The 13439-nt window shown below is 39.7% G+C and overlaps 1 protein-coding gene across 1 annotated transcript in view; it reads right to left on the bottom strand.

Annotated features, from left to right (window-relative positions):
• The window catches only part of FAM117B (family with sequence similarity 117 member B), a 160468-nt gene that overhangs the window by 98965 nt on the left and 48064 nt on the right, over positions 1 to 13439 (bottom strand). The window contains exon 2 of the mRNA XM_077154745.1: positions 5106 to 5257. Within this exon, the coding sequence (XP_077010860.1) occupies positions 5106 to 5257 (152 nt within the window). The remainder of the gene's footprint in view (positions 1 to 5105; positions 5258 to 13439) is intronic.

Here is a 13439-nt window from a genome sequence, read left to right as displayed (position 1 = left end):
ACGCGCCGCTCGGGGGTCTCACCGCAGCCGAGTCTCGCAGTCAGTCTAGCCAGCCCAGACTTTGGATAGCCCTCTGATCTGAGATTCGTAGCCGCGGACTCAAAGCCGAGACTCGAAGCCGCCCGCAAAAGAAGGTCGCCGCCTGCCTCGGCTTGGGAAACTTGCTTCTCCAATACTCTCAGCCGGCCCGGGAAGGAGGGAGGGATTAGCTCGGACCGCCACAGCTGCGGCTGCTCGGCAAATCGCGCGCTGCTCGGGGGTCTCGCCGCAGCCAAGAGTCGCAGTCAGACTTGCCAGCCCAGACTCTGGATAGCCCTCTGATCCGAGACTCGTAGCTGCGGACTCGAAGCCGAGACTCGAAGCCGCCCGCAAAAGTGTGGCGCCAGCCGCCTTGGCTGGGAAGCTTGTCTCTCCAAGTCTCTCAGCCAGCCCGGGAAGGAGGGAGGGATTAGCTTGGACCGCCGCAGCTGCAGCCGCTCGGGGGTCTCGCCGCAGCCAAGTCTCGCAGTCAGACTTGCCAGCCCAGACTTTGGATAGCCCTCTGATCCGAGACTCGTAGTCGCGGACTCGAAGCCAAGACTCGAAGCCGCCCGCAAAAGTGTGGTGCTGGCCGCCTTGGCTGGGAAGCTTGTCTCTCCGCGTCTCTCAGCCAGCCCAGGAAGGAGGGAGGGATTAGCTCGGACCGCCGCAGCTGCAGCTGCTCGGGAAATCGCCCGCCGTTCAGGGATCTCACTCACCGCAGCCGAGTTTCGCAGTCAGACTAACCAGCCCAGACTGGGTTACGCTGTGTGTCCATTTCCTGCTGTAGCCCCAGGAGCTCTGTTTCTTTATTGATCATCTGTCTAGATGTTCTGTCCATTGATGAGAGTGGGGAATTGAAGTCTCCAACTACTATGGTAGATGTATCTATTTCTCTTTTCAGTGTTTGCCTCATGTATTTTGGAGCATTCTGTCTCAGTGCATAAATATTTATGATTGTTATGTCTTCTTGTTGAATTGTTCCTTTTATTAATACATAGTGTCCTTCTTTATCTCCTTTAACTGTTTTACATTTGAAGTCTAATTTGTTGGACAGTAGTACAGCTACTCCTGCTCTTTTCTGATTGCTATTTGCATGGAATGTCTTTTCCCAACCTTTCACTTTCAACCTATGTTTACCTTGGGTCTAAGATGTGCTCCCTGTAGACAGCATATAGATGGGTCCTGTTTTTTAATCCATTCTGCCAGTCTATATCTTTTGACTGGGGAATTTAATCCATTAACATTTAGTGTTATTATTGTAAGGGCAGTACTTTCTTCTACCATTTTGCCTTTTGGATTTCATATGTCATATGTAATTTTCCTTCTTTTTACCTTTATTGATAGTCTTCAGTTCTACACTCTTTTCCATACCTCTCTCTCCTGTCTTTTCATATCTGTCTCTAGTGCTCGCTTTAGTATTTCTTGCAGAGCCACTCTCTTGGTCACAAATTCTCTCAGTGATTCTTTTGTCTGAATATGGTTTATTTCTCCCTAATCTTTAAAAGACAATTTTGCTGGATATAGAATTTTTGGTTGGCAGTTTTTCTCTTTTAGTATCTTAAATACATGATCGCCTCCACGGTTTCTCCTGAGAAATCTACACATAGTCTTAGTGGGTTTCCCTTGTATTTGATGGATTGCTTTTCTCTTGCTGCTTTCAAGTTTCTCTCTTTCTCTTTGACATCTAACTTTCTGATTAGTAAGTGTCTTGCAGTACATCTGTTTGGATCTATTCTGTTTGGGAGTCAGTGCATTTCCTGGATCTTTCATAAGAGTTGCGAAATTTTCAGTGATAATTTCCTCCATTAGTTCTTTTTCTCCTTTTCCCTTCTCTTCTCTTTCTGGGAAACCCACAACATGTATATTTGTGCACTTCGTGTTGTCATTCAATTCCCTGAGTCCTTGATTGTATTTTTCCATTCTTTTCCCTATATTTTCTTTTGCTTGTTGGATTTCAGATGTCCCATCCTCCAGTTTCCTAATCCTACCGTCTACCTCTCGAAGCCTGACATTGTTGGTTTCCATTGTCTTTTTCATCTCTTCTACTGTGCCTTTCATTCCCATACGTTCAGTTACTTGTGTTTTCACACTTTTGATTTCTTCTTTTTGTTCATTCCTTGCCTTCTTTTATCCTCCCTCAATTCACTAATTTAATTTTTGATGAGGATGTCTATTCGAACATTCTGAAATAATTGTTTCCACTCCTATATCTCATTTGAATCATTGGTTTGTTCCTTTGACTGGGCCATATCTTCAATTTTCCTAGTATGATTCATTATTTTTTGCTGGCATCTAGGCATTTAATTACCTTAATTAGTGTATTCTGGAGATTGTTTTCACTTTTTTTACCTAGGATTTTCTTGCTGGGTGATTTTGTTGTCTATCTTGTTCTTTGACATTCAGTTCACCTTATTATGGATCTCTAGCTTAGGTTTTGTTTAACAGATCAGAATTTTTCAGTTCTTGTTTTCTTGTTTCTTGTCCTGCCTATATGGTACCTTTTTATCCACCCTTAGGAGGGTCTACTTAGGTATTAAAGACCCCAGCCAGATTTTCCCAGACCAAACTGCCCTCCTCTTAGGAGGAAAGAGTCACCTGCATCAGTTTTCCCTGAGGGTGAGACCCAGCATATTGAAAGGCTTTCCTATGAAGCCTCTGGACTCTCTGTTTTTCCTATCATGCCCAGTATATGGTCCTTGTCTGCCTGCAGGTCCTACCAGTATAAGATGATGTGGTACCTTTAACTTCAGCAGACTCTCCCTGCTGGGGTGGGGTGTGGTGGAAACAGAGGAGAGGTTGTAGTCTGGTTTTAATTGCTTCACTTTTCCAGACCCTGGGTTCTGAACTCCCTGAGGGAGGGATTCTACCTGAGCTGGGCCCCCACCCCTTCCTGGGGAAGGCACAGGCTCCAGACAAACACTCAAACAAGCTTAATTCTGCCTATGCCTGGGGCAGTGGAGCCCGAGAACCCTTGCAGCTGTATCCAAAGAGCAGTCAAGCTGTAGAAACAAAGCAACTAAACAAGAGAGAAAAATCCTTTCCAGAGCAGGACCCCCATTCCTCGGGTTTGCCAAGCAAGAGCTTAAGTTGGTATGTAGCTCTGTGTATCTCCAGGTCCTATGTGCCCCCCTCCTTTCCTTCAGCCCAGACCTTTTCAAATCCAAAAAAAACCTCTTTTTTTTTCTTTTTCCATCAGCCCTGTCCCCTCTGCACCGGGGCAAAAAAAACAGCTACCTCCACTTTTACTGATGGTTCAGTTGAACTGGGGGCCTATTTTTAGTAGTCAGAATTTGTTAATTAATTCCACAATTGGAGTTTGGTTGCACTCAGCCCCTACTGCTGGTGAACTCTCTTTCTTTTCCTCTCTGGGAAGCAGCCTGTGGTGGAGGGGAAGGGCACCGGCCACCACAGCTTGGGGAACTCATGGTTCTGGGCAGGCTTGCTCCTGGTCCAGGTGGTCCAGACTGGGGTACTGCTCTAGTTTGCTAACTCCCAGAATGCAATATATCAGAAACAGAATGGCTTTTAAAAAAGGGAATTTAATGAGTTTCTAATTTACCATTCTAAGGCTGAGAAAATGTCCCAGTTAAAGCAAGTCTATAGAAATGTCCAATCTAAGACATCCAGAGAAAGATACCTTGATTCAAGAAGGCTGATAAAGCTCAGGGTTTCTCTCTCAAGTAGAAGGGCACATGGTGAACACGGTCAGAGTTTCTCTCTGATTTGGAAGGGCACATGGTGAACCTGGCGTCATCTGCTAGCTTTCTCTCCCGAGTTCCTGTTTCACGAAGCTCCCTGGGAGACATTTTCCTTCTTCATCTCCAATGGTCAGTGGTTGGTGAACTGTGCTTCTCGTGGCTATGTTGTTCTGCTCTGCTCTCTCTGAATCTCCTTTATTCTCCAAAACATTTCCTCTTTCATAGAACTCCAGAAACTTATCAAGACCCACCCAAATGGGTGGAGACATGTCATCACCTAATCCAGCTTAATGACTACTCTTGATTAAATCACATCTCCAGGGAGATGATCTAATTACAGATTCAAACATACAGTTTTGAATAGGGATTATTCTGCCATTACGAAATGGGGTTTTGATTAAAACATGGCTTTTCTAGGGGACATACATTCTTTCAAACCAGCACAGGTACGCAGTGTATCCGGTCACTGACGTGGCCCCAGCGGTTGTTCTGAACTGTTCTTGGCTATTTACTAGCTGTTCTGGAGGACAAATTAACTACCACACCTCGCTAAGCTACCATCTTGACCCTAATTCGTTCATTCATTTTTTTAATAAACATTCCTAACTACTTATTCTATGTCAATCACAGTACTAAATCCTGGGGGATGGAAATACAGCAATGGACAAGTCAGACATAGTCCCTAAATTCCTGGAGCTAACAGCCCATTAAGTATGAGAAACACTTAAGAAGTGATGACAGAAATATTTAATATATTATAATTGTGGTAAGAACTATGAAGGAAAGTACAAACTAAGATGCAATCACCAACTGATTATATGATCTTGGCCCTCAGCTCCCTCATCTGTAAAATGAGGGGACAGATCTAAATGATCCCTTCAACTCTTTTATTTAAAAAAATTTATATATCTAAAAGTGTAAAACTTTACTTCCAGAGTACCTTTGTCAGAATATTTGTTTACAGAATCAGAAATGTAATATAATTCACATTTTAATGGGCACATCTCCCAACACGTGAAGATTTCTGACACAAAAATATAAGGTTATATGGAAAGTAAGTAACTCTTAATATTATAAAATTCTAAGTTCAAATTCCACACATTAAATATATTAGTTAGTTCTTAACTAACTCTAAGGAACAAGTGGGAGAAATGTATGTCCATAAATTAGCTGTTTCTAACAGAATTACTTTGTGGCCTGTCTTAAAAATACACATCCCCAGATCTACTAGAGATTGGGCCTGGGATTATACACCTTTAATAAGGCTTCAGGTATTTCTAATACACAAAATGTTTTCAGAATCTGAACATAGAGTAAGGCAAATTATATTATGAGAAACGGCATCAGAGTAAAGCACCTCAGGAAAAGAACTGTAAATAAACCTACCTGCGTAGCTTTGTCCTTCATGCTAGGTGCAGCTTGGCCATGACTGTCACGAGGCCAGTGTCCTGCAAGGTATGGTGCGGCAAGCGTATCGAGGGAGGAAGTGCGGCGGATAATACTTGAAGGACTTGAAGAAGGTGGTCGTGTTTTGTCACCTAGATTTAAGACAAAAATTTTTTTAAAAAATTAGGAGGGATACAAAGCAGAAACTAAGTTTTAAACCATGAGGAAGTTCTCAATCCTAAATTGTAGAAAATAAGCAATAAAAAGGAACAAGCTGTTGATACATCCAATTTGGATGACTCTCCAGGGAATTAGGCTGAATGAAAACAGTGAATCCCAAAAGGTTACACAACTGTATGATTTCATTTATATAATGTTTTCAAGATGAAAACATTTCAGAAATGGAGGAAAGATTAGTGGTTGCCAGACATTCACAATGGACAAAGAGGCTAAGGGGGGACCCAGGCAGGTACTATAATAAAAGGGCCACACAAGGAACCCTTGATGTATTGCACCTATTCAGTATCTTAACTATGGTGGTTGATTTACAAACATAAACAAGACATTAAATTGTATAGAATTTAACGCACATATCCACACACAAATAAGTACAAGTACAAGTGAGAAAATCTGAGTAAGATCAGTGGATTACATCAATGCCAACATCCTGGTTGTGATATTATATTACAGTTTTGTAATATGTTACCATTACGGTAAACTGAGCAAAATGTATGAAAGATCTCTGTATTATTTTTGACAGGAATCTACAATGATATTCATGCAAACAGAAACTAAGACAAACATACTTGTCCATTTTTTAAATGTTCATCTTGATTTGAAGATTAAATAGTACAATGTGCAAAATACTCATTTATCATTATATCCAAACATATACAAGAGGATATAAGGCAGCTAAAACAGTTGCACATAAAATTTCATTTTAATCAACTCCATAAGACATGTATTTTAGTGAGATTTTGTTACACTAAGTAGATGTTTAAAAAAAAAAACAAAAACATACTAACCAGGCTATAGGAAACCAAAAATACAAACCTCTCTTAATTTCAAAGGCAGGATAGAACTTAGATGTAAGCCAAAAATGAAAAATAAAAACACTAGAGGTAACTGAAAGTTAGAGGAAATGAGCATTATAAACAATAAGCATTATAAAGTAAATATAGCCTGTTGTTAGAAAAATAAAGGAGGAAAAAAATGCACATTTCCAATTCCTTTTCCATCTATTATCTTACTATGTATCAATTAATACAAAACTAATTATTTCAAGTCTATTTATAAACATTTATTGAAGACTAACTGCTTGTAAAGCTCTATAGGGATCACAAAAAAGGATGCATCCTCAAACAACCAATAAGTAATTTGGAGGGGAGAAGGCAATAATGCAGTTTTGATTCAAAGCATTATATGATGCCCAATGACTTCAGGCTGACCAGATGTTGGGATGAGATGTTCCAAGGTGCCATTCCTCTACAGAATCTTTGAACAAGTAGCAAAATCTGGCAGAGTCATCTTCATAGCTCCAGAAAACAGATAAAAGGGTGCAATCACTGAATGAGCACCAAGAAAAACACAAATTAAAACATTAGGAAAAGCTTGCATTCCCCACACTGTTCTGGAGGACCCCAAATAACCAAAGCAATCTTGAAAGATAAAAATAAAGTTAGAGGACTCTTCCTTATTTCAAAATTTACTATAAAGGTTCAGTAGTCACACAGTGTGGTACTGGCACAAGGATGGACATAAAACCAATGGCATAGAACTGAGAGTTCAGAAATAAATCTCACATTTATGGTCAAATGATTTTTGACAGAGGTGCCAAGTTCACTCAGTGGGGAAAGAACAGTCATGTCAACAAACAATGCTGGGAAAACTGTATATTCACATGTAAAAGAATGAAAGTGGATCCCTACTTCAAACCATATATAAAAATTAACTAAAAATGGATCAAAGACATACAAAACTATAAAAATTCCTAGATGAACACATAGGAGAACATCTTCAGGGAGCCTGTGTTACCCAATGGTTTCTTAGACTTTTATATCAAAAGCAAGAGCAACAAATGAAAAAATTTTTAAATGTGACCATCAAAATTTTTAAACTCTGAACATCAGAGGCCACATCACAGTCAAGATAGCAGAGTGAGTCACTCCAGGGTTCTGCTGTACCAAAGAATCTTGAAACAATCAGCAGGAACTAGCAGAAACACCTTTCTCAAAGCTCTAGAAAACAGTTACAGAACTGCAGTAACAGGGTGAGCACCAAATCAAGAAAAGGCATCTTACAGAAGGAAAACACCACCAAGAATGAGAAGAGAAAGCTAGCAGACTTCACCATAGCTGCTTAGCTGACAGAGGAGTTCTGGACCCATCAGCCTTCCTTGAATCAAGGTATCTTTCCCTGGGTGCCTTAGATTAGACATTTTCACAGCCTTAGAACTGTAAACTTGCAACTTAACAAATTCCCCCTTTTAAAAGAAAAAAAAAAGACATCTTAAAAATGGTAGTACCTCTTGCAGCACTTACTGGACCTCCCTCATTCAATCACCGGCTCAGCACAGAACCCCCTCATGTTGCCAGTGTGGGTTCCTAGTCCTAGTTTCAGAAACAGCAGAGTAACCCTCGGGCAAAGTAAAGACATATGTGTGCCTCTACCTGTCTAGTGGTAGCCTGAAGAACTGGACCAGGAATTCCTCACCATCTTGCATCCCAGAACTTGCCCTCCGTGTAGAAGGCTGATAGGGGAAAGGTATTTCTGTCTGTGGGACGTATACTGCAGTACTTGGGTCTGTGAGAAAGTGTTTCATAGGGAAGAGAGAACATTCATACTGTGTAAACAGGGGAATTCCTAGGCCCCAAGAAAAGATACATAAGCCAAAAGGGAGGACCCTATGCTTTTGCAAGAGTAATCTCTGAACTCCTTCTATAGTGACACTCTGAAAGAGAACACTTACACAGGTCAATCTGACAGGACTGGAAATGTGTTTTCTTTTTTCCTTCCCATCAATAAGGAGGACCAGACCTAGAACATTCTAGAAAAAGACTTTTAGACAACATTCCTAAATAGCTCAAAGAACTAATGGAACACAGGGATGAAGAACTAAACGACATTCGGAAAAAAATACAGGAACACAAGGAGATTATCAATAGAGAACACCTGGGTAAATGTAAATTTGAGTATTATTGTAATTTTGGTTTGTTCTAACTTCACTTTCTACTTCCTATAGGATCTAAAAGGCAAATGCATAAAATGTAATGATAAATCAACATTTTTGGACTCATACTATATAAATATGTAATTTGTGACAAGAACTCCATAAACTAGGGGAAACAGGAGTTGTAACAATTTGTGTATGCTGCTGGTATCAAGCTATATGAGATTGTTATAAATTAAGGATGTTAAATTTAAGCTCTATGGTAAATACAAAGAAAATATCAGAGACTATGCAAAGCAACAGAGACAGTTATAGGGTTTGGGCAAGGGACAATGGGAGCTAGAGCAGAATGTGTAGACTATTTCTGTCTGGAGTGAAAGAAAATTCTAGTAATGGATGGTAGTGAGCAAATCACCACATTGTTAATGTGATTAATCCCATTAAATGGTATGCGTGGAAGGGATTGGGATGGGAAGATTTATGTTTAAAAAAAAAAAGAGAAACTAAGGAGGCAATTAAATAAAATATATGATCCTGGATAGGATCAAAGAAGAAGAAAAGGCTCAAAAGGACATTATTGGGGCATGAAAAAAAATCAAAACATAAAATGTAAGATTTATCAAGGTGATATATAAGTGAATATCCTTGTTCTTAGAAAATGCACATTGAAGTATTATGTGTTCATTGAGTATATTGTATATAACCTGGTCTCAAATATCAGAAAATAGATACACAGATATAAATGATGGAAAGATGAGATTGATGCTGTACTGACACCTAAAAGAATCATACGGCAAATGAGGCAAAATCTTAAAAATGGTGGATCTAGGTATATGGTAGGCCAGAGATGTTGGAATTTTCCGTATGGGGGTCTGTATTATTTTTGCAACATGCTATAAGTTAGAAATTCTTCAAAAGAAAAAGTTGAAAGATAAAACTTTGATTATAAAGAAAGTAAAGACAGCCTACAGATAAGAGAAAATATTTAGAAACCACATAACTCATAAGGGTTTAATATCAAAATATATAAAGACACCCTACAACTCAACAACACAAAGACAAATAAATTCATTTAAAAATGGGCAAAAAAATAGATATTTCTTCAAAGACAACATACAAATGGGCAACAGACACATAAAAAAGATGGTCAACATATTTAGCCATTAGGGAAAGGCAAATCAAAACCACAATGAAATGCCATTTCACATCCAGTACAATGGCTACTATTAAAAAATTGGAAAATAACAAGTATTGGTAACGGGGTAAAGAAATAAGGACCTGGTACACTGTTGAGGCGAATGTAAGATTGTGCTGCCCACCTAGAAAGCAGTTTGGCAGTTCCTCAGTAAATTAAAATCCTCAGTAAATTAAAATCAGAATTATTATACCACCCAGCAATCCCACTTCTAGGTACAAACACAAAAGAGCTGAAAGCAGGTAGTCAAACAGATATTTGCACACCAATGTTCATAGCAGCATTATTCATAAATGCTGAAAGAGAGAAGGATCCAAAGTGTCCATTAGAACAGATAAATAAAACGTGGTGCTTACTTATAATGGACTATTACTCAGTTGTAAAAAGAAATGAAATTCTGATACGTGCTACAACAACATGAAGCCAGATCAAAAGGACAAATATTATGTGATCTCACATATACAAAATAATTCATATAAGCAATTTCAGTTAGAAATTAGAATAAAGATTACTAGGGGCAGGGCTTGAAGTATGGAATGAAGAGTTAATACATAATTGGTACAGAAGCTCCTTTTGGGGTGATGGAAAATTTTAGTAATGGAGGGTGGTAATGGTAGCACAACATTATTAATGTAATTAACATCACTGAATTATATACTTGAGAGCAGTTAAAATTTAAGTTGTATATATGTTACCAGAATAAAAAATTTTTAAAAACCAGAGAACTCTACAACACAAAGAGTGACCTCTAATGTAGTAGATGGAATATAATTAATAAATAATTATATATATGATAAAAAATTATACTAATATTGTTTCATCAATTGTAACAAAGGTATCACATTAATGCAAAATGTTAATAGAGAAAAATCAGTTGGCTATACGGGGAAGATGGCTGAATAGACTAGCTCGAGTTGAGCCCTGCGCCACAGAAAAGTTACAGAAGGGACAGGAGGGCAACTGAGGTGGCAACTAGGGAGTGCAGCTGACCTCAGCCTCAGTTGCTGAGGCCGAGGAACTGAGAGGCAGAAAGCTGGAACCTGGCATGGAGGCACGGAGCCTGCAGCAGTGCATGGACAGGATCCCGGGACTAGGAAGTAAGCCAGGCCGTGTTCTTGGGCGCGCAACCCTCACCAGCGCAGCCCTGTGACCAGCGACTCACCCCACACCCCATGCACCCAAACCCTGTCATCTGCTCCCATTCCCTGCGCTCTAGGTGCCCCCACCCCACCAGCCCCCAGTACACATACCTGCCCCCCACCCCCACCCCAAGTGCAGCCCAACCCACCTTTCCTGCAGCCCTCCCGAGCACTACCTCCCCCTCCCTGCTCCCTGCAGGCTGATGCCAGCAAATAAAGGCTTCAGGCACTAACCTCCATACCTAGGCTACCCCTGCCCATCCCTGCCCATGGCGTGGCACAGCCTCACTCCATTCCTCCTGAGCTCTGTGCATCCGCTTACAACACTCCCAGGCCCACACATGCATACAGGCCCCCAATCACATCATTCAGCTCTGGGAACTGCACTTACAGCAGTCCTAGAACAGCACATGTGCATAGCCCTCAGCCACACTTCACAAAGTGCCGATCTGGGCAGCCAGGTCACACCTGCCCCAATACACGAAGGTATAATGCTAAACTGCTACGACAGCTCTAAGCATGCACACAAAGGGCCCTGTGCCTTAGACCAGCACATACCAGGGTTAGGCCCACCAGACCAGTGTACCCACACAGTTATATCCTGCCTGGCCTCTGGGTGCCCATGTTGACAAGCATCAGTGTAACATCCCCTGTACTTGCCCTGAAACAAATCACCGCACTGAGTACCCACCACATACCCTGCTCCTACCGTACAATCATCCCATAAACACAAGGCCTTAGACTATTGAAAGAAATCAACTCTCGAAGTAAATCAACTGAGATATTTACATGTCACAAAGACAGCAGAAGATAACTAAGCATATCACAATGCAGACAGATATAGCCCTGCCTAATGACAAAATTAAAACACTAGAGGAGACACAGATGCTGGAACAACTAATCAAAGATGTTCATACAACTCTACTTAATAAAATAAGTGGAATAGCAAATGACATAAAGGAGATCACGAAGACAGGAGAAGAGTACAAAGAGGAATTTGAAAGAATAAATAGAAAAATAGCAGATAACACAGAGATTAAGGACTGTGCTGACCAAATAAGAAACATACTAGAGGCACACAACACCAGATTTGAAGAGACAGAAGAAAGAATAAGTGATATAGAAGACAGGATAATTCACTTCAAAAACTCAAAACAGCAAATGGCAAAAAAAGATGGAAAACATTGAATGGGAACTCAGGGAAATGATATTCAAAACAAAGAACACAAATATAAGAATCACTGGTGTCCCAGAAGGAGAAGAGAGAAGTAAAGGGTTAGGAAGAGTAGTTGCGGATATAATGGGGAAAAACTTTCCAACCCTCATAAAGGACATAAATATACAAGTCAAAGAAGGCCAAAGAACTCCAAACAGAGTAAATCCAAACATGCCTTCCTCAAGGCACAAACTAATCAATCTGTCAAATGTTGAAGAGAAGCAGAAAATCCTGAAAGCAGCAAGAGAAAAACAATCTACTACATACAAGGGAAATCAAATAAGACTGAGTTCAGACTACTCAAATAGCAACCTGGAGGTGAGAAGGAAGTGATATGATATATTCAAGATCTGAAAGACAAAGACTTCCAGCCAAGAATTCTGTACCCAGCCAAATTGTCCTTCAAAATTGAGGGGGAGATTAAAGTTTTCACAGACAAAGAAGTCCTTAGAGACTCTGTCAACAAGAGACCAGCCCTACAAGAAATACTAAAACGAGTTCTGCCAGCTGAAAGAAAAACACAGGCATCAGATAGTTCCATCTCCCTATTCCATATTTGTGACAGACCCTTCCAATATCAAAAATTTAGAATTGCCATAGCCCACAACCCTAAAGAGAGGTATGGAAAGATGAAAGGTGATGGTGGAGTTATACATAGAAGATAGGATTTAACAAATGAATATGAATGCTGAATCTTTAAATTGGTATCTCTTTTTTTGTCTCCAGTAATTTAGAGCAGCTAGAAGTAAAACCTAAAATTGTGAAACTGTAACCTATGTCAAACTCTGAAACATGTTCTACAACTAATTATGGTGCTGTTTTTTGAAATTTATAGGTTTTGTGTGTATATGTTATTGTTCACAAAAAAAGAAAGAAAAAAAGTCAATTGTGATGATAAAAAAATATTTAAGCCCTCTAGCTTCCTATATTCTGGAGCAGTTAGAAGGAAAAAATATGAGTGGATTGTATAGTAGCCAATGCCAAATATTGGGATCTGTCCTGTAATTACTTGTTGAAGAGTGCTTTGAAAACTATTGCTTTTTTACTTCTTTGCTTTGTATTTTGTTATACTATACAACAAAAAAGGTTAAAAAAAATGTTAATAGAAAAAAATGCATGTGAGGAACAGGGATATGGGGATTTATATATTGTGCAAGTCCTTTCTGCATGATCTGTAAACCTACAACTGCTCAAAGAAAAAAAGTTTTTCAGTAAAATAAGAAAACGCCACTACTGGCTACAGGAACTTAGCAACTCACAAATTAAAAATTCTACTGGAGGTTGGGCAATGGTGGCTGTGTTGGTTTGGAAGGATGTATGTCCCCTAGAAAAGCCATGTTTTAATCTAAATCTCATTTCATAAAGGCAGAATAATCCCTATTCAATATTGTATGTTTGAAACTATAATCAGATCATCTCCCTGGAGATGTGATTTAATCAAGAGTGGCTGTTAAATGTTAAAATAAATTTAGAGTGAAATGCTGGTGATCAGTGAGGGGGAGGGGTGGGGGGTATGGTAAGTATGAATTTTTTTCTGTTTTCTTTTTATTTCTTTTTCTGAATAGATGTAAATGTTCCAAGAAATGATCATAATGATGAATATGCAACTATGTGA

This window comes from Tamandua tetradactyla, chromosome 3 (assembly GCF_023851605.1).
Source record: "Tamandua tetradactyla isolate mTamTet1 chromosome 3, mTamTet1.pri, whole genome shotgun sequence".
Taxonomy (NCBI): domain Eukaryota; kingdom Metazoa; phylum Chordata; class Mammalia; order Pilosa; family Myrmecophagidae; genus Tamandua; species Tamandua tetradactyla.
Note: the sequence above shows the minus strand (reverse complement) of the source record. Positions and strands in the feature narration are given on the sequence as shown.